General features: G+C 38.3%; 1 protein-coding gene across 1 annotated transcript in view; it reads right to left on the bottom strand.

The window, feature by feature from the left end:
* Positions 1–21323, bottom strand: part of GABRB1 (gamma-aminobutyric acid type A receptor subunit beta1) — a 158445-nt gene extending 137122 nt beyond the window's left edge. The window contains exons 1-4 of the mRNA XM_039241103.1: positions 21180–21323; positions 19485–19653; positions 19127–19266; positions 17592–17710 (exon numbers count right to left, since the gene is read on the bottom strand). Coding sequence (XP_039097034.1) covers positions 17592–17710; positions 19127–19266; positions 19485–19653; positions 21180–21323 — 572 coding nt within the window. The remainder of the gene's footprint in view (positions 1–17591; positions 17711–19126; positions 19267–19484; positions 19654–21179) is intronic.
* Between the last annotated feature and the right edge of the window lie 1429 nt (positions 21324–22752).

Here is a 22752-nt window from a genome sequence, read left to right as displayed (position 1 = left end):
GGTTCAGTATAATGCTAGACATAATTATTATTTTAAGTATATCATGGTAATCAAATATTAAAAAAGGATTCTGATCCCTTTATTTCTTAGCATTTAATCACTTGGGTGCCATATTGCAGGAGTTCTGTTAATCAGCATTACTTTTGGTCAAAATTTGAACACAGCAGCTTGAGAAGAAAAATACGCAGTCACTTTGCTTTTACGTGTCATGTTTTGGCAATTATTTCTCTATACAAGCATTGAAAACACATCAAATAAAAGTAGCAAGACATTCATATTTCAAAACCACCTTTCCTTCTCCCGCTGACACAGAACAGAACTTTCTCTTTCTCGTTTTCATGCATATGGTAATCAGTTTGCTTTCCTTTGAACTAGATAATTGTAAGAATCACAGAATACCCCAAGCCTGTCCATGTATATTTATGTTCACTAACACAGTCACACAAGGGATCAGCAGAAATATTACTGGTTCTGTTGGTTTAAATTAAATTCTTTAATCAATCCCCTGAGAAGTGTTATCCAGGAGGTAACCGCCGAATGTGCATGAATCTTTTATGTGCTTCACTCTACAACAGTTTCTGGGAGGCCTGCAAATGTGAAGTTTGCACAACAAAAATGAGTTGCTAACATCAGACAAGACACCTAGTGGTTTCCTGGTCTTAGAAACCTAATAACACAGGCTGGGCACAGCAGAAGACAGATATGATAAAGTTTTCTTGACTTATGCTACTCTCCATCCATGTCCCTTAGGAGTAGCAGAAGCTAACATCTACTGAATTCTTTCTTATGCCAAGATTTTATCATTATTTAGTTCCCCTAAAGAACCCTGTCAAGTCAAAACTGTCATCATCATCTACTTTATCAACTGAGGAAGTCGTGGCTCAGAGAGGTTGGGTAGTTTGCCTAAAGTCACTAAGCTTGTAAGTGGCTGTAGGAGGATAGGAACCTAGGTCTTTTTGATTTCACAGTATATGGTCTTAGCCACTGCTAGAGTCCGCCTTTCCTAATCTAACCCCTTATTTCTTCCCTGCTCCAGCAATAAGGTGATTATTTAAGCATTCATTTACAGTTGGACTAGGGATGGGATAGGTTACAAAGAGCTAGACCACTCTGGAGTGCTTGCTTCTCTGTTGCTCTTTTACCAAGGCTAAGATGCAGCGATGTTTGCGATAGATGTAGAGAGAAAATAAATGTAAGTTTGGGACGTCTGTAGTTTTCGTTCTTCTGTGCTTCATTGAATTGTACCCTGAAGTCCTTCCTCACTCCTTTGTCCAGGTATCTGCATGTGAATGACTCAATGGCTTAAAAGAAGTTGTCAAAATAGATTCAGAGAATGGTAGTCAACATTTCAGCTCTTGGACTTTTCAAAGGCTTTGATTCAAGTCTGACATGAAAATGATTTGAAAACAGACTCAATCCAGTTGCGGACCAATTTCCCTAACCTGAAAAAGGGATCTCCTTCAGCTGAATGGGCACGGTCATTTGGAGAGCAGCTAAGTCTGAAAGGAAAGATCTCCAAGTATAGTTAGCCCACATCTCTGGGGAGGAGATACCATAAATCTTATGAATGGGCATAAACGTAGTGCATGCTTTCAGTCTTCCTTCTCAGGGCCTATTGGTGAAAATTTCACTTGCCTATATGTCTGAGACATTGCTTAGCCCTTCATTTGGCTTACTTGTATGGGCAGCAAAATTCTCTTCATGTTGGAATTGAGCATTGGGGTCATGTGACACTTAGAGGGTGGGGAAAGGAACGCTTATCTAGACAACGCATGGTAATTGGAACCAGCCTGCTATATCCAACCGTTCATATATAGCCATTAAAAATAATCCCTTCCATGTGTAGGTAATTTTATATTTCCTATAAATGTTCAATAAATATTCTCTAATGATTATACGATCCTGAAGGGAAGGTAATAATAATGAGCTCCAAGTCTATGGATGATTCTTATATTGATTGAGTACTAATTGTAAAAGCAACTAACATTAATTGAATTCTTAACTATGTACCTGGTGCTATGTTTAACATTTTGTATACATTATTGTTTACAGTCTTCATAAAATCCCTATGAGGTGATATGGTTTTTAATTTTAATTTTACAGATAAAGAAATTGAAGTTTAGTGAGATTAAGTAATTTTGGAGAAGGTCAAAACATGGACAAGAAGTAGAATTTGGGTTTGAGTCATGTAGCCTTAATTAAGCAAGGAAAATAAGTTATGAAGAAAAGGGCTGAAGAGTGGGAGGGGTGGAGGAGGCATCCCTTCATTTTTCCTAAAGGAAAAATATATGAAGGTATGTATGTAAATGTGTATATGTATGTGTAGGGAGAGTCTATCTTCAGTGTATGCGTGTACATATACACACATATATGCATATATGTATGTCTATATCTATATTTGTATTTATTTATGAGAGAGAGAAAAAGCTACCTTCAGTGTGTGTGTGTGCGCGCGCGTGCACAGGTGCACATGCATGCACACATATGTGTGTGTGTGTGTGTGTGTGTGTGTGTATAGATGGTCCACCTTCAAAGAAACTTAATCTTCTATGGGAGGTAACACGATGAATCTCATAATAATATAATAATACTGACAGATTATAATAATACTGACAGATATTCTGAGGCTGGGTGGGATGTCCTGATCTGTGTTCTTTTATATAATGATCTTTTTAATTATCTGACACTCTAAACTGTAAATTTCTGGGGCGCCTGGGTAGCTCAGTGGGTTAAGCATCCAACTTCGGTTCAGGTCATGATCTCACGGTTCATGGGTTTGAGTCCCCTATTGGGCTCTGTGCTGACAGCTAGCTCAGAGCCTGGAGCCTGCTTCAGATTCTGTGTCTCCCTCTCTCTCTGACCCTCCCCTGCTCATGCTGCTTCTCTCTCTCTCTCAAAAATAAATAAGACATTAAGAAAAAAACCTATAAATTTCCATGAGTGCAGGGACTGTAATTTGTTTATTCTTCTATCCTAGAACCCAGTTCAGCCACTGACTAGCCCAGGGTCACCCAGCCAGCCAGTGGGATTCAAACTCAGGCAGTGTAGCACTAGAGCCAAACTCTTACCATGGCTTTCCCTCGTCTCTCACAGAACAATCCTTTCCCAAATATACTACATTGTGATTTTCAGGCCGAGCTGCTTCCTCAGTGTGGGTGTAAATCAAATTCTCCTTATTTTCCTATTGCATTTTGGTAGGAAGTAAACTACCCCAAAAAATGTTGCCTGACTCTAAGCTTAAGAACAAAGCTGAACATCCATAACCCCTTGCATCATCTTGCCAATTTCTTATTTAGTATGTGCATTGAAACATGAATAAATATAGCAGATTAGGGTGCCCCAGATGACGAGGAGCTGCCTGGGAGGATTTTATTCTGCTAAGCTTCTGCGTAACGTGTTAGATGGAAATGTTCAAGATTACTGCACATAAATAATAGATGCATATTAAAAAAGGAGAGATTCTTAAGGCTTTTTAAAGACAATGTGCCATAAGATTTTTCTTAATTTTTATTTTTACTAGGATGTTGTAGGTAGGTCAATAAATTATGGATACTCAGTTTGTGGATAATTAACTATTGAATCAGCTAGAGTCACTGCAGTGATGATTCACACCATCTAGTTTGTGGATAATCAATTGCAGTGCTCTTGTCCTGTTTTTTTGGCACCGTTTATTGCCTAAAAGCAGTCCCATAAAATTAGACTGAGGCAGAGTTAGAAAGTAAGAACAAAATCTGTACAGAGACATCATATACCACTATTTATAACAACAAAACTTGGAAGCAAGCTAATTGTCCAATAATAGATTGAGTTAAGTAGATATTGGTGTCACTGGATAAAGGAATATGCTTATAGTAGAATAGGTTATAGTGAGAAGTTAATATTATCAAGTGCTTAAAATATAGTAGACAAGGGCATATCTAGAGTAGTTGATATCTGGAATGAATCACTTTAAATACCCTTTCCTCCTGTATAGGACAAAACTATTTTCAGTAATGATCATGATGAAATGCAACAAACAGTAAGGGGCACCTGGGTGGTTCAGTCAGTTAAGTGTCCGCCTTTGGCTCAGGTCATGAGGTTCACGGTTCATGGGTTCAAGCCCCGCGATGGGCTCTGTGCTAATGAGCCTGGAGCCTGCTTTGAATTCTCTGTCTTCCTTTCTCACTGCCCCTCCCTCACTCGCACTCTGTCTCTCTGTCACTCTGTCTCTCTGTCTCTTTCTCGTGCTTGCTCAAAAATAAACATTAAAAAAATAAAAAACCTGAAATGTAACAAACAGTAACAATACTCAGAAAAAAAAACGTGGAGAGTAAAATTCTTTATATGAGTTTATGCCAACAAAGAAGATACACTAAAATACATTTTAAAAATAAATATTATGGTATACAAAAGAAAAAATGAATAAATTAATATTTTAAAGTACTTTTTTTGTAAAAAAGGAAAAGCATATGGAGAAATACTTTCAAAAGACCGAATTCCTCATTTCAGAGAATGATTTGTGCATAGAATGATTGAATTGAAGTAATTGAAGTTCTGCTCATTTATCTTTGAACCTATCTTATAATCTTTATCATTGTTTGTGTCAAATTTACTGGCTCAGTGCAGAAATGGACAGGACATAGGAGTTGAATAAATGAACTGGGCCCAAAGTGAGCTTGAATGATTCTGAACCCTATGGAACCTGCTTTTGAGAAGAGGGGAGCATTCATCCTCTTTGTCATGGGCCACACAGGGAGTCCTTTGAATGAACTCCCACATAGACTACGAGGTTGATTACAGTGTGAGTAATTAAGAAGTGCTAATTTGAAGCTTAAATGTATATTATTTTAGAAAAACCCGTCAGTGTCTTCACTAATTGTTTAGAAATTAGAACAACAAAAATATTTTTGGAGGAGCATTTTATCCCCAGTGTTTAGACTTGCTGAAACATTGTGATAATACAAAGCACGCTGCACTTCCATTGCTTTTATTTACTAATTATTGCTTTTTACTTTCTCTTTAATGCTGTCTCTCCTCCCCTTGCCATTGCTTGCACTTGGGGCCAACCACTTTTATTCTCCCACTTCTGAAATGCCATAGATGATGACTCTCAAGGGGAAAATAAATATAAAATTAGGTATAGGATGTACTAGTAAGGAGCTTTTGAGACTGCCTTCTGCTCGAGGAAGGCTGAAATGGCCCAGTTAAATTTCTGGGGTTCTGCCATTTGTGATACCTGAAACTAAACTTGTAACCTGGACAAGGATTGAGGAAACCAAGGGGCACCTGGGTGGCTCAGTCGGTTGAGCATCCAACTTCAGCTCTGGTCATGATCTCACGGTTGGTGGGTCTGAGCCCCGCGTGGGGCTCTGTGGTGATGGCTCAGAGCCTGGAGCCTGCTTCAAATTCTGTGTCTCCTTCTCTCTCTGCTCCTCCCCCTGCTTGCACTCGGTCTCTGTCTCTCAAAAATAAATAAATGTTAAAAAAAAAAAAAAAAAGAGTAAGCCAGGAAAATAGATGTTCCATACTGGATGATGGCCGACAGACCAATTGGAACCTCTCTCTGGGACAATAGGAACACGAATGCACAAATGAGGTAGGTTAATTATCCTGAGTACTTGTTAAGCTATTGTCTCAGATCTTCATGAAGTTAGTCTTAGAGGCACTGCCACCCAAGTGTTTATCTGCTATGTATCTTTTTGTTTCTGTCTTTTTTGCAATAAACCCTCTGTTATCCAAGCTTATCTCTGTGGATGGGTCAAGCTTAAGGAATGATTCAGCTTAAAAAATGAACTAATGAAATAGAGATATGATATAAACACTAGAAGAGAATATATAAAAATTTCAACAATGGTTAGTCTCTCTGCCTGTGAGATAATGGATCTCCCCCTTTTTTTTCCTTGTCATTTTATGTATTTCCTATATTATCTACCATGAACATGTGTTGCTGGCATTTCAGGGACAAAATTTCCTAAGAGGTAACTATATTTTGTATATAGTTCTATGGCTTTAAAAGGAGAGAAGAAACAACCTTTATATCTCTAATTCCTTGCATAGAAGTAAATTCTCTTTCCTCTGGAAAAACTAATGAGTGCACGAAGTAAAAAGGGGGCTAAAACATGCTGAGATTAAACACAGTTTATACGGGGCTAGTCATCTGAATTTTTATTCCTACTCTGTAGAATAAACAGACCATTTGAAGTTTTTCCAGGGTAGTAAGAGACCAACATAATGGTCAGGTAGTTACCTTGGACTGGAGAGGTGAAGTGGGTTAGTGCTTTTAACAATCTCTTGCCTATATGGAAAGGTTATTTTTGAAGACAAGAGTACTGAATGTTCCAAGTTCCCACAGTTGTCATGGAAACCTTTTAGCTAGCTGAATAGGTTAGCAGGATTTTATGTTCTCCATTTTGACAAATCCAAGAAGACATGATCCCAGCTTTGCATTACTAATCAGAAAACTTCTGTTTTCACGTCTTCCAGCACTTGATTAGTCACATTTTCTTATTTATTTTTTTCTCCTCCACAACATAAAGCAACAGGCAAGTTCTCTTTCAAAAATCATTCCCACTTTAGAAGCAGAGCCAAAATCGTGACTGGGCTGACCTTGCTGGGCTCGGGAGTAATACTGCTTGCGGCTCCGAAAGGCCCCTGCAGGTTAATTTAGGCCCCTGCCGAAACTCTTCTGATTTGTACCGACTTTCAGAGGTTTCCTGGAGGCAAACTCACTTGCTAATAGGCAGGAATTATTCCTCATTTTAGGAGCAACAGTCTGCCCCCACCATCTTATAAAGCACAGGTAAGCTTTAGGAAAAAGACTCCCTAAGGCTAAAACCAAAACAGTTCATGTCACATGGGTAAATTCAGATTCAGAAAATCTGACATTTTCCTTTTATTTGTCTGTAACAACACTCCACATTGCTTTGGAAGATAGAGGTGGTCTAAGAATCCAAAGGCAAATTGGAAAACAAACAACTGCATTGCAGGCAACAGACTGAGTGATTTGTGTGAACTAGTTGAAGCTGGAATTGGGGCTGCTTTAAGAATCACCAGATGCAGAAAGTCTTGTGTGCATTTGCGGGAAGGAGTTGACAAAGGCTCCTTAGAGCTTCTGGCGTCCTAAGCAGCATATAGTAATAAGAATGTAAGGTTTTCTAGGCGTGTGAGTTTGGAGAGTTCATCCTGTGTCTAGGTTTGTTTATCGGTATGATATTGATAACACCCATCCCATAGGGTTGTAGCGAGGATTAATGAGTTAACACACATATATACTGCTTATCAGCTCTGACACATAATACATGATAAATGGGAATGTTTGGCAGGATCAAGGCATGGGGGAAAACAGGAGTTCTGGGAAATAAAGAAAGAATAAAATGATAGAAAGCAAAAAAGAAGGAGAAGGGACCCTGAAAGAATGAGGTGCATCAGGCTGTATAGGGTTAATGTCATTACCAGTTTCTCAACTGTTAAATGTTGCCACAGTTCCCAGCCCAGCCCTAACCTCACTGGACCCCGTCTCTCATTGGGTGCAACTACCTGAGGTGATTTTTACAGAATTCATTGGATTAATATACTGGTTTCATCATCTGATTATGTCCCAATGAAATGCTGCGTTCTGCCATTAAATGTCTCAGTGTCTTTCTACACTGTTGTTGTGATGTTTGCCTAAGAAACCTCAAGTTAATAAAGAAGTGCATAATGAAAACTACTGTTTCAATGGGGAAGGAAGGGGTTTGGGATTAGGGGGTTCCAGCCCTGCCAACGCAGAGTTATCTCTCTTCCGGGAATTTAAATAGAGAAGAAAATGCACTTATAATTCCTTCTGCAAGCTAAAAGTAATAAATTGCCATCCAAATGCATAACAAAGAAACCAACCTAAATTTCATTGAGTAAATCTTGAACACTGTATAAGATAAAACCAAAATCAAAAATTTTGGAGACCATCAAAACAAATTGTAGCACAGATCACACCTCCAATATCAAACTAAAAAGTGATTGCCAAATGAGAAGCTAGGCATGAAGATAAAACATCTTGAGTTCACATTCTGTATAAAACATGCATTTCCCCGTGATACATACTCACAGACTGACTCTCCACACATATGATGCTAATTTTTTATTATTTTGATAATTTTTCTGACTTTGGTATAATAATTAGTGATAATCTGTACAATGAAGACAGTGTCCTATATTTAATTAATCATGTTATGCTGATGTATATTATAAAAATGTGCCCAGTCAAAAGTGCTGATTTCTACCAGTTGATAATAATATTGATAATAAGATTTTAAAAAATATTATTGTATATATTCTTTGCATTTATTCTCACGTTTTTCATGTAGCTCTTCCCAATCAAAATACATTTTCCAAAAGTCTTTTTATTCCTCACTGGGCACAGAATGTCAGATGTTTAATAGTTATGGGACAAGTCAATGCATTAATCAATGATCACATAATGGACATTATGATTTGGAGAGCTTAGTGGATAATAAAATAAAATGATACTTTCACTTATTAGAAATAAATTCTTACCTAATAAAATTAATTTATATCAATAAAATACATGAACATCATGGCAAAATAAAATCTAAAAGATTTTAAGGAGATAAAGCAGCACCTGCCCACTCATTTCTACCCTTTAATTCAGCTCTCTACAGAAAATAACTTTGAACCATTTTACCTTTCTTCTGGTACTAACTTTCTTATTTCTAAACATTTTGTTTGGTCACATTCAATTCCCTGACAGCAACTTAATGTCTCACAAATCAATTAAATTTTGAGTTAGTACAGACCCCACAGGTTGAGGGGCTCAGTCATGCATGACTTCCTCCGTTGGAAGTCCTAGATGTTCCCAAGCCACCTATAGTTCTCCCTGGTTGACTATAAATTTGGAAGTCCTCACAAGCCCCTTTAGGTTCAAAAATGTGGTGCACTGCACAACTCACAGAACTTAACTGAGGGCACTATACTTAAGTTACAGTTTTATTATAAAGGATGCAGCTCAGGAACAGCCAAAGAGAAGGGATGTATAGGGCAAGGTCTTGGAGGCTGGAAGTGGGGGAGGATCCAGAGCTTCCATGCCCTCTCCCAGGGGAATCTGGGCAAGCCACCTCTCAGCATTGATGTCACCAACCTGGAAACTCCCTGAGCCTCATTGTCCAGAGTTTTTATTCAAGGTTTCCTTCTATAGGCCTCAATGACTACTACCATTGGCTATATGATTGATCTCAGTCTCTGGAGGTTGGGAGATGGGGCTGAATGTTTCACTGTTCTTGACCTTTTGAGTTAACACTTGAATTTCCTAGGTTTTTTTCTTCTCTTTCATTATCCATCTGTTTGCTTTCATTCCACTTTCTCTGAAGTTTTCTTGGTTATTTGTTCTACTTTCATGGACAGTTTCTCTCCAGAGCTATAAAAATTTTACCTTAGTATATTCCATTTGCATCCCATTTGTGGTTTTATGGATACAATCTCTTCTTTCTTTCTATGGTTGTATTTTTAAGTGCTTTCCTATTTGAAATTATTTTTTGTCCCTTATGCTGGCTTTGTTTCTCCTGAATTCCATTCTCTCTCCTTTGTGTCCTACATAGAAGGATTTCTTCAAATTGCTTCACCTTCAAATTGCTGTTGCCCTTACTGTTTGCTGTTTGTTTATTTGGAGAGTGAGGCATTTAAAAGCTGTGCCTGGCTTCTCAGCTGATGGACTGAATTGGAGACTAGTTTTTGCATTCGGAGACCATCTTCTATGTTACTAATTGTGTTTCCTCTGAAACTTTTTAGAGACAATTCCTCAAGCAGTAGATATACCCTGGATTAGCAGCGGTCTGTGAGCACATGTGTGGGAATAGGGCTGGGAGTTCCAGTTAGAAACTACTGAGACTTTCACTTAATTCCCTGCTTTCTCCTTAATAACTCACCATGGCTCCATCCACCATGACTCCATCACAGGGGAAACATGAGTCCAAATTCTCTGGTTCATTTCGTAAGAGAGTAAAACTCTTCTAGTCTTCAAAAGTTGGGGAAGGATATTTGCCTGGTTGCAAATGTTGCCGGAAGGAATCTGGGTCAAACTTCTTTTTTATGAAGCCTTTCCACGTACTCTGCTGTCTTCAGCCCTAAGCTCTACCCTGACATTTCATGGAACATTGTGCCCCAACCCCAAATCTTGAGATATCTGAGGAGTATATCTTTTGCCTTGTCATTATTGACTTTGGCAGTTACATGAGAGTTTAGCTTTCTCTTCTCAACCAAGTCAGTAATCTCTCCTTCATCAGCTTCCTACCTACAAAATTTTTATCTATATTCTTTCTTTCCTTTCTACTGTTGTTTCCTTTCCTGTTGTTTTTCTTTTTCTTTGTATGTTTCTTTCTCTTTTTTGCCATTGAGGGTTTATGCTACTTTTATTTCTCCTCTTTCATTTTGGTAATATTGAAAGACTGGGAAGAAATGGACTTGTGTTTATTCCTCCATATTTAACCAGATCCCCACCTCCCAAATTCACATTTTTGAAATGAATTAGTGGTTTAATATTTAAGAAGCCTTCAAAGTGAAGTGCTGAGTCAAACATGCAAGTGACTGGTCTCTGCCCTTTCCGAGATAGTATTAATCACCTGCCTTTCATGGAGACATATGTTTTTACTTGTCTATGTACTCATATTAGCTGCCTATGTTCCCAAGAAGATGACTACCAATGGGTCATTTTAAGAGTTCAAGGAGATCCTCCTTGCCTCCCTTAAATCTCTATCCATACTTCAGATTTAATTTTGCCTTAAAAACTCAATTTTTGTTAATCTTTTAAGCTCCTTCTCATTATTTATACTTTGGAATAAATTTCAACCTTTTTGTAAGGTTTATTAAGAGTTGGGGTTGAGAAAACTAGAAAAATGAGACACAAATGCTGATGTGTTTATTTGTCCCCAGAATGGGGAGTCATTGTGACCTTAGCTATGGGTGGAAAACTTTGTAATGCTGAAACCCAATGTTACCCTAGAACCTTTCAGACGTGATTTTGAATTTTGACTTAGCCACTTGTTATGTGACTTTATTTAAATCTTCCATAGCCTCATTATAAACTGGTGTTTTTCTTTAAAAAATTTTAAATGTTTTATTTATTTCTGAGAGAGAGAGAGACAGAGTGAGCAGGTCAGAGAGAGAGGGAGACATAGACTCTGAAACAAGCTCCAGGCTCTGAGCTGTCAGCACAGAGCCCCATGTGGGGCTCAAACCCATGAACCGTGTGATCATGACCTGAGCCGAAGTTGGACGCTTAACTGACTGAGCCACCCAGACACCCCTATAAACTGGTGTTAATAATACTTTGTAAGATGTCAAATGGACTGAATGAAATGATAGGAAAAAAAGCTAAACTTGGGACGTTGGGAGGATTAATAAGATAATAAGATAGTAGATCGGAAAAAGAAAAAAAAAAAAACAACTAACCTCCAACAGCACCTTGCTCATAAGAGGGTACACTGACTCTTTTTTTTTTTTTAAATACTTTTTATTTATTTCTAGGAGAGAGAGAGAGAGAGACAGCGTGAGCAGGGGAGGGTCAGAGAGAGAGGGAGTCACAGACTGAAACAGGCTCCAGGCTCTGAGCTGGCAGTCAGCACAGAGCCCGACGCGGGGCTCGAACCCACGAACCGCGAGATCATGACCTAAGGGAAAGTCGGACGCTTAACCGACCAAGCCACCCAGGCGCCCCAACATTGACTATTTCTAAAACGCAAACAAGCCTTATAAATATTACAGAAGAAAAAGTTACCGATTTTAGAGACCAGGTTTGGTTTACTCATTACTTTCACAGTTTTGGTTCCCCCACATCCTCTCATTTGACACGTTTATAGTTATAAACTGGTGGATCATTCAAATAGTTAACCTCGGAATTTTGGACCAACTGCATTATTCTTTCTAGTCTGGGAAAGCCTGCCCAAGGTGGGGGCCAGACTTGTCAGTGGCTAAAAGTAAATCGACAATGGCATGCTGGGATTGCTAAATGTAGCTGTCTCAAAGATGAATGTCTGTTGCTGCAATGATCAGTTTGGCTGTGGGGACTAAACTGATCACATCAATGGCAGCAATGAAAACCCCATTCAAAGGTGCAGTCCGCTTAAGTCAGCTGCATATGGGAATGACCTTAAGGCCAAGGGAACAAGTAGAAAGTTAATTTATGACAAGGGAACAAGTTGGGTTAGAGATATAAGAACTAAGTCATTTTATTAATGTTTTCTGTGTAAGTTTTTAGAATAGAAATTTACCTGATTGATAATAATCCTGGGCTTGGGGTCAAGAGATCTAGTTTTTACAATGCACTGATACATCACTCATTTCTAATTTAATCTGATTATTTCTGGGAAAAGAAATGGAACTGTTTTGACCATATATGTACTGATTGTGATTATCACAGTGGTTTTATACAAAATTGCATGTTATTTTGTGTAAATAAATGAAATATGCTGAATATTGTAATTCATTAGGAAATCAGGTCTTGATAAGTGTATTGTTCTTTTGAATTTAAAATTTTTACTCTCTCTCTCAAAAATAAGTAAACATTAAACATTTTTTAAAAAGAGGGGGTGCCTGGGTGGCTTAGTCAGTTAAGTATCTGACTTAGGCTCAGGTCATGATCTCGAGCTTCATGAGTTCAGGCCCCACATCGGTCTCTGTGCTGACAGCTCAGAGTCTGGATCCTGCTTTGGGTTCTCTCTCTCTCAAAAATAAATAAACATTAAAAATTTTTAAAAAATTAAACTTCTTTTGTATTATATATAAACTTATTGGTGCTTTATAACTTTCCTAGAAAAAGCTAGGTTTGCTATATCTAATAACTTTCGTTTGTTCTCATTTTCTCAGGTCTTTTATTATTTTCTCAATGATCAGTTTGAGAAAATATAAATTACCGTGTATGTTTTCATTGTCTAACATTTAATTTTATAGCAACATCTCCATAGCTTTTGATTTCTGGTCTACAGAAATAATTTATTTCTTTATTATTTTCTTATTTTCTTAATGTTTATTTACTTTTTAGAGAGACAGAGAAAGAGAGACAGAGACAGAGAGAGACAAAGCATGAGCAGGGGAGGGGCAGAGAGAGAGAGGGAGACACAGAATCCAAAGAAGGCTTCAGGCTCAAAGCTGTCATCACAAAGCCTGAAGCAGGGCTCTGAGTCACATATCTTGAGATCTTGGCCTGAGCCGAAGTTGATGCTTAACCACCTGAAACACCCAGGCGGCCCAGGAACTAATATATTTAAATGTTAAATGGTAGCTGCATGACCTAAGCTTATCTATGGTTAGGACTGGGATATGGGGCTTGTTACCGTGTTAAGGAAATCATCACCAGCTGATGGAACTGGTGTCTTGGCTGTGACTATCTCTTCTCTGAACTCTGATTAACAATTCTAATCAGTTTTGGAAAGTTGAACATCCATCTGTTTTCTGAAGATTTCATGTATATTAACTTTAGTTACATATAACTGTATGTATCACTATATATGACACTCTATAATCAGGAATATGATACCACACACTGCAAGAAAATGAGTTCTCTTAACTAAACAGGATATGAATATGAGAGAATAAAAAGCTAATCTCCAGAATGGTGCTTCTTCTCCTCTGTCACCCATTAAAAAAAAAAAAAATAGTCACCTACATCATGTACAAGATTGTTAGTTTAAACAGCTCCTTCAGAAACTTCACAGAAGCTTTGACTCCATCCTGTGTCATTCTGCTTACCACACTATTTTAATTACCTGTCTTGCTGATGGAAGAGGCAGGCACTGGAGTGTGGTGTGAGATTGAGAAAACCAACGTTGCGACTTATCTTCATAATGGTGCTACTTAAAACCCTACCAGCTTTTAAACATCCATCCTATTGCTGTCATATAAAGATGTTGAGGGCCAGGCAGAGACTCTTCTTTTCTTTTCCAATTACGGTGAACTGGTCAAGAGGCCAAAGAATAGATTTTTCACTAATCTTTTTTCAGACTTAGCTCTTCTTGATCTGTAGAAATCTGTTTAACCGATGGTTATTCTCTGCCTTTGTCTATACTCAGTTCCAAACTACAGGAAAAAAGACACTACTCACCAATCCTTCCTCCTTCCCTCTCCCTAACTCTAGGAACTTGGTGTCTAAAGTCATATTGTAGGATTTTGAATCCCTGACTCCCACCCTTTTCCTGTATTCCTTGACTGTTCAATGTAGGATAATTTAGTGGCAGTGTCATAAGGGGCCTAATTTAAAAGTGTAAGCATTTTGCAAGGAAACAATGACAGCTAGTGTTGTACCTCAGTCATAGGAACAGAAGAGGTATTCCTTTTCCTAAACCTGAAAGGAAGAGGAGAAAAATTAGTTTCTGGAAGTAGGAAGGAGAAAGCTGTGTAGACAGGGCCACATTCAGAGGATCTATGACATTTTGTTGAGGAACATAGCCAGTGTGAGACAACATGTGAGGACGGAATAAAACCTGGCCTCACTCTGGCCCCTGCCTCTGGTCTCCTGCCAGGTTCTCCTATTGGCTAACCCCACCTTGAAGCTTGTCCATACAGGGTAGTTTCCTATAGCAGAAAAAAGGTAGAAAGAATGGGGAGTGGATTTGGAGGGACACACGAAAGCTGTCTGAAACAGGAAATGATCTAGGTTTCCACATCTGTAAAGTGGGACTAATTATAGTGCCCACTCTAGAGTGTACTGAGAATTAAGTAAAATACTGAGTGTGCAAGAGAGTTCCTTGTGCAAAGCAAGCACTGAATACACATTAACTATCATTGTTATACATTGGGAATAATTTACTAAATGGATTGAGATGGCCAAAATAGTTGGTTGGAACATACTGCATTTTTTCAAACCTGTTCTGTTTTATTATGGATTTAAATATCTGAAGTAATTCAAAACAATTTCTGACATAGAATTAGAACTATTATAATTTACATAGTGTATTAGGATTGAGTCCTTGAAGAGCATCTTCAAACCAAGCTCCTTCCATCCTTTTACCTCATCCATCGTCAAGCTCTGTCTATTTCATCTTTGTTCCCACCTTGACTTAATTCAAGCCCCCACCATCTCTCCCTTGGATGATTACACCAACTTCTAAATTGACCAACTGACCCTTAGGCTTCCCACTCCCCAGTCTATTTCTATAGCAGTGATCCTTTTAAATTGGGCCTTGGACTAAACTTATACCCCTCAGTAGATGTCCAAGTTGCTCCATGATCTGCATTCTGACTGTCTCTTCTGGCCCATCTCTGGCTATGTGCTTATCGCACTACTTCATCAGCAACAAAGTACAGTCTTTATAGTCCTCCAGTACATCATCCTGTTCCAGTGCTTCTCATAATGTGGTCCCAGGCCGACAGTATCAGAATCAACTACAAATCATTAGAACAGTGAATTCTTGGGCTTTATCTTTAACCTATTTAACCAGGAAATCTGGGGCTGGGGTTCAAAAATTTATCTTTTAACAAACTTTCCTGGTCATTCTAGGGCACATTCAATTTTGAGATCCCCATTGCTATGCCATTTCATCTTGTGTCGTGCTGGTAACCTCTTCCTGGAAAGGCCATTCTACTTTATTTCCAAGACTCATTGTAAGCAGCAAACACTCCAAGATTGACTTGCTGACTAGTTGTAACAAATTAACTTTAGTTGCTCTGAATCTAAATAACTGTTTATTTATATGACTACCATGTTTGAAAGGAATGAAACTGACTCTTATGGTAATTTTTGGGAGAAGTTTTTCTACAAACATTTATTCAGAAAGGTTGATGCATTTGTTAAGAAAAAGGAGGAAACTTTTATGTAATCAGATTTCTCCTGAAAATGTGCCAGACAATGATGAATAACTACTTCTTCTCCTACTAATAACAGTTAATGACTTGACTCTATTTAATGGGCTTCATTTTATAGATGAAGAAACCAAAGCTCAAAGGGTTTATGTAACTTGTTCAGGATTACAAATCTAGTATATAGCAGAGCCAGGATTGGAACTCAGGTCTGCCTGACCTCCAAGATCAGATACTTAAACATCATATTGTCTTTGAAGCACAGAGAAAGAAATAGCCTCTATTTTTTCTCTCAAGAAATCTCTTTTAATTCAAGCAAAGAACAGAGAGAAAGGGGAATGTTTTTGTTTTGTAGGCAATGATGTATAATTTCAATTAGTCACTAGGCAAATGGAAGACTTGTTATGACGTGGTCCAGTGTCAGTTCTTTCCCACAGAGTCATTTCTTTCACACTGATTAGGTATAAGGTTTGCTACAAACAAGATTTAAAATACCTGTAATAGGTTTTATTTATGAATTATCCTTGCGTACATTGATAAGGAATCAAGGTTATCTATATAGTAATGTTTCTCCCAGATTTTTGGTTTTCATTGTGCTTTTGTAAAGGGAGGAGGGAAAGGTTGGCAATATAGACTTTGGGCAAGGAATTGTGCAAAAATCACAATCTATTTTGTGGGAATGAGAGAGCATCCTCCATCATGTATATTCCAGCAAGAGAAAAATGTCATGTGTACTTTATGGAACTGGTGAGTGTATGATGGAGTGGGGATAGGGGGTATCAGGACTCCTGAGAAAGCCTTTCCTAATTTGATCTCTCACTAAAGGTAGGGAGGTTCTCTGATAGTAGATTCTCTGGCACAGAAATGGCAGGATTCAACCTTTTGGATCATGGGCCTTAGACACAACTAGGAGAGAAAATGATCTACCGCACTTACAAAATCACCACTTTAAAGTGTCACTACTTCCCTTCTTTCTAAATTAAGATGTCCCCCATTGTCAGTGCTCTAGCCTAGATTTTAATTTGCAAGCATTGTTAGCTCATTTGCAACTCTAATCTCAATAAAGTAAGAGATATTATTCATTTTATGGATCACATTAATGATAAGTACCAGCATATTCAATAAAGTATACAATTACCATGCCATTAGCTATTTTACTAAAGAAATTTCATTATGACACTTCTTTGGAAAACATGACTATTATGGTCTTTTCCTTATGTACTGGAAAATTGTGTCCTAAAAAAGTGAGCCTCAGAAATCTCCATTAGTTTTCCTGTATGTACTTCACATAGACTACCCTAATGATTCGTTTTATATGTTTTATTTAATCGTCTAAATTTCATCCTTATAGGAGTAATGGGACCAATCAAATGAAATTGTTACTGTAATAAAAGAAGGTGGATAGTGTTCAAGTTAGTATCCCTTAAGGCATTTGAATATACTTGATCGGTTGAGGGGAACAATTTGTAAATAAGACTAAGGAAATGGAATTAAAGATGGAGAGACATTGGATTACAAAGAAGACAATGATTATGGTGAAGATGGAAAGTTTAATTACTGTAATTACCCTACAGAGATATTTTTAATAATAAAAATCCCCGATGTTTTCAAAGTCACCTTCCTGTTTTGCCATTCCAGAGTTTCTTCAACTGAAGTCAAGTTCTTTCATACACTAAATTTCATTTCTTTTTGCTTTAATTAGAGCTTATGTTTTTCAAATGGGGTTCTCTGTGGACCTAAACAACTAATAAACTTCTCTACCTTTAAATTTCTCATATGCATACAGATAAAAATCACACTATCTCTCAGCCTTCTTCCTTTATCTTAATTACTTTACAGTGTATTCGTTCAATAGCCCAGAACCTGGAGCTGCACTGCCTTGCTTTAAATCATCGTTCCCCATTTGACTGGGGTCAAGGTACTTAGCCTCTGTGTACATCACTTTGTTCATCTGGAAAACGGGATAAGGTTATTATGAGGATTGAACTGCCAGTCTCTCTATATTTAAAATTTTTTAATGTTTATTGTTTATTTTTGAGACAGAGAGAGACAGAACACAAGTGGGGGGGGGGCAGAGAGAGAGGGAGACACAGGATTCAAAGCAGGATCCAGGCTCTGTGCTGATGCAGGGCTCGAACCCACAAACCACAAGATCATGACCAGAGCCGAAGTCAGACGCTTAACCAACTGAGCCACTCAGCTACCCCAGACAGCAGGCTACACCAAACAGCCAATCTATATTAAATTCTTAGAGCAGTGTCTGGTATATATCAAGCACTACAAAGGTGTTTGGTATTATTATTATTTTTGTTATCACCTTTTTGAATCTCTCCAAGTGATTTTTAAAAATCTCTCAATTTTATTTTCAACAAAAATAGTTATGTCGACATGGTAAGGAGTTTGAACAACAAATAAATGCGTACAATTAAAAGCAAAGGCAACCACTGGTAATAATTTCTTAGATATTCCTCCAGTGCCTTACTGGACTGACTCTCTCCCTCTCTTTTTGTCTCTCTCTTTCCATGGAAAGACCAGAGCATGCACAATGCTTCTCATTGTCCCAAATGTAAAAATATGGTGATTAAAACTCAATACAGTACCCTTGTAGCCCAGCTAAAGTATTTAGGAATTTTGTATCATCATTTTTTAGATCTTATCAACTACTTTCCCTGTTGCACACTGGAGCTTTCTGTCTGGTCTCATAGTGCAGTGTCATATTGATGGCTACTGTGTGTGTAGACTATTGTCTGGTGAAGCCAGCCCTCATTTCCCTGATATCCTGGAGATGTTGAAATCTTCCTCGCTCTTCTTTTCCAATCCCTTAGTACATCCAGATTTCCTAAAAAGTTTTCCAGGGAGCAATGAAAACTGTCAATTCCTTCCATGACTGTTTTAAATACTGAATAATTGACCATCAGCATCTCCCACTTCTTCTCTAAGTAACTGAGAATTTGGAATTAGAAAGAAAAAGTGATAGGCTATCCGCCAAATTTTAATACTAAACACTTGACCCATTTTTTTATTCCTGAGGCATATTAGAAAATAGTGCATTTTTACACTTTAGCATACTGGATGCAGAAAAAAAGTTTTGAAGTGAGGCCAGCCTATGAAATTTCTTACAGACAACACTATATTTAAAACTTACAAGGATGCAGGCCCATAATTTCTGTATAATCAAAGGAAATAAGATATGTGTTATACAAACATTAAAAAGTTTCTTCATAATTCATGCTTTCTAGGCAGCAAGGGGAAGTTGGAGGTAAGTGCTCAGGAACCCTTGGGCATTGCTGTATGGATGTGGACATGACCTTTCTGGGGGGAATTTGGTTCCAGCATGTAAGAGAGAAGAAGGAAAGCCAATGTTTACCAACATTCCAGTAAGGGTGTTGATTGTGAGCAAAGATTGCTGGTGAAGATTTTCTACAGGGTGATGCAAGACTGGAGCATACAGAGGGTCCAGTGAGAGCACACCTACAGTGTGCCCATCTGCCAACTTCAAGGTCAGCACTGTGGGCAAGACCACATGACCCAGACATTCTTTTCATCTGCCCATGCTAACATAACGATCCCTTAAATTGGCTAACATTCTCTAACGTGGCAAAGGGAGAGAGGAATGAATATTCCAACCTACAATATTTTAGCACCTTTCCTCTGAGCCCAAATTACTTTTGAGAAAAAAGAAAAAAAGTCGTTTTCAGCATGAAAGCTCTATTGTTGCCACCCACCATAAGAAACCACTATACAGAGATTTTCAGTTTCTTTCACTGGAAAGATAACCTGCAAAACTACAAAGGGTGTTGCAGAGCTAAAACACAAGAAGTAACAGCTTTCTGAATTCCAAAAATCTGAAACTGCAAAAATCTGCACGGGAAATGACGAACGCTGATGTATTACCTACAACAATAACAAAAGAAGGCTAGAGTCCATACATCTGCATTTTCTGTGGCTCTTTCTAACCACGGAGGCCAGTTTAATGAGTATGTACAGTTTGTGGTTCTTTGATAGAGGAATTGGAGGCTGAAGGAGGAAGAACAGGAGTAGGATGAGGGAGAAGGAAAAGGAAGGCAAGTACAGGAACAGACACAATAATAATGAGAGTGGGTATTGCTGAACCCCCCAAGTGGGTATTGCTGTGCTCTTGCAAGGCCTGATTCCACCCAACCCCCACCAGAGCCCTTTGAGATTGGTAGTGCTGCCATGCTCATTTTCCATATGAGAAGAGTAAGGCATTGAACACGTAAATTACTTGGGGCGCCTGGGTGGTTCAGTCAGTTAAGCATCCAACTCATGGTTTCAGCTCAGGTCATGATCTCATGCTTCATGGGTTCGAGCCCCACATCGGGCTTTGCGCTCACAGCGTGGAACCTGCTTGGGATTCCTTCTCTCTTCTCTCTTCTCCTGAGTGGGAGAGGGGCAGAGAGAGGGAGACACAGAATCTGAAGCAGGCTCCAGGCTCCGAGCTGTCAGCACAGAGCCAGGCACGGGGCTCAAACTCACGAACTGCGACATCATGACCTGAGCCGAAGTTGGATGCTTAATTGACTGAGCCACTCAGGCGCCCCATCGTGCTGTCTCTTTCTTAAAATAAATAAATAAACTTAAAAAAAAAACATTGAATATATAAATTACTGGTCTAGCCTCTTGATTGATATATTCAGAAACCAGAAAGAAAAGATGCCTTTATATTCAAGCTCTTGGTGATTTTTGATTCAGCTCTTTTTTGACTGTGGAATAACAGAAGTATCTCTGGACATGAAAGGAGCAAGAGTAGTCGTACACCACTAGGTCTTCCCTCCTATTTAGCTCCCATTTGCTCTGGATGTCCAGAAAGACAGCCTCTTCTCTTGCTGGCCATGGGTCAGTACAATGCTAAGATCTACAACTCCTGAAAAACTGAATTCTCCATTTATTAACTAAGCATGCACAATGTATAGATACAGTCTATTTGAAAGCACAGCTCTGATCTCGTAGAGAAATATCCTGTTAATCACCTAGGCAAAAATAGAGGCTTCAGAGGGTATTCTGTGATGGGTCAAAATTTTGACATGTAAGCCCACTGTTAAAAACTTTTACCTTTTATTTTCTTGCTCCCTCTTGCTCTTTTAAAACCAGCTCATAAAAATTTAGAATCAGGAAATGTTCTGCTAGTAGCTTCCTGCAAAAGTGGGAATAATCATCCCAAATAACAAATAATCACAAACATGCTATTCAGACAGAGCTGCAGGGTCGGATGATGGGAACTCCTATCAAGGCCAAGAACTGAATAAATTGCCTCTTGATCTCTCCACTGAGAATAAATTCATGTAAATCCGAGGAAGCTGAGCTGCTGCTAATCCACCATGTGTAGTGACTAATTTTATTAAGTGAAATACAAGAAAAGGAAAGATCCTTGCGGTAGAAATGTGCTCGAAGATGATTGCCTTGGCCTGAGCGCTGAGTTCTGTGGCAGTACCAAGTGAGCGCGGCCAATTAGGCTGCTCATCAGGCAGTGGCCAGGCACAGAGAGGAGGGGTGCTGAGCAAGGAAGCCTCGCGAGCGCAGGACCGCATCCACCCTGCGCGCATCGCAGGGGCAACCACCCTGCACGCATCGCCGGGAAAGTGAAAAACAACGACTGCTCTTGACTTTGAAGTAACCTTTCTCCCGAGAAAGGGTTGCCTGTACCTTAAAAAGTGCTGCCTTTCCTTGACTGAAATACTTAAAAGCCATTACCACTGAAAATTTGAGGTTTATAATTTCAGATGAATCAGTGTGCTAAGTTTTTTTTCTGTCAGGTTGCAAATGGAAAGCCTTTCTGGACCAAGCAATATAGATAAATAAGGCTGTCGAGGTGCTAGGGCCCATTGCTAACTTGATAGGCCCGTTGCTAATTCACTTTTCTTCCGAATGTGCCAGAATCTATTAAAAGCAAAACACATGCCTAGCCCTCATCTCAGCTGTTCTGTTCCTAAGTATCTGTCCAAGAGATATGACTGTTTATGTTTACTGAAAGTCATTTATAAGCAACTTTATAATTACCAAAATCTGGGAAGTAGCCCAAAGAAATCCAGCCATAGGAAAATGGATTATTAAAATATGGTATATTCATACAATGGAATATTACACAACCATAAAAAGGAATGAAGTACTGATACATTCAACAAATGAATGACTCTCACAGATTTATGCTGGTTTGAAAGAAAACATACAAAAGACTGCAGACCTTATTATTTGATTTATGTAAAGTTCAAGAACAAGCAAAACCAATACATGATGACAGAAGTCAGAATAATGGTTACTTCTTTGGGTGGGGTGTTATTTGGAAAGGGTTACAAGGAATCGTCTAGGGGGTTGAAAATATTCAGTATCTTGATCTGGGATAGATACGTGGATGTACACATTTGTAAAACTGCATCAAACTGAACATTTAATATTGGTTTTACTGTATGTATGCATTTTACTATTTTAGTCTATGTTTGTCATAATTCAATTCAAAGGTTAAAAATTACACCATGACAGGACAAAACAAAACAGTAACAAATAAAATAAAAGCTGTGCCAGTAAAATAAAATACTCTGAGCCACAATCTGGTCAATGACAATAACTTATGTCCTCAACTGATATTTCTAAGTCTCTTCCCACCACAGTTGAAGACTTAATGTCTTCTAACTTTTTAGCTCATGTTTCCCCTTTTGAGAAAAGAATTAGGACAACAAAAAAGTTGGTATCTATTTAATATTTACATCGAGGCTTCTATTCTTTAATTTTGGATGTTGTTTAATCTCCACATTTTTGTGAATTTTCCAGCTTTCTTTCTGTAACTGATTTCCAGTTTCATACCATTATGGTTTAAAAAGATGCTTGATATACTTTCAATCTTCTTAAATTTGTTAAGACTTACTTTGTGGCTTCACATATAATCTATCCTGGAGAATGCTCCATGTGCACTTGAGAAAAAATTGTATTCTGTTGCTTTTGGATGGAATGTTCTGTATATGTCTGTTAATTCCATCT

The sequence above is a fragment of the Hyaena hyaena genome, unplaced genomic scaffold (assembly GCF_003009895.1).
Source record: "Hyaena hyaena isolate Hyena2069 unplaced genomic scaffold, ASM300989v1 scaffold_187, whole genome shotgun sequence".
NCBI classification, from domain to species: domain Eukaryota; kingdom Metazoa; phylum Chordata; class Mammalia; order Carnivora; family Hyaenidae; genus Hyaena; species Hyaena hyaena.
The sequence above is the reverse complement of the archived record's forward strand: the minus strand, read 5'-3'. Positions and strand labels throughout refer to the sequence as shown.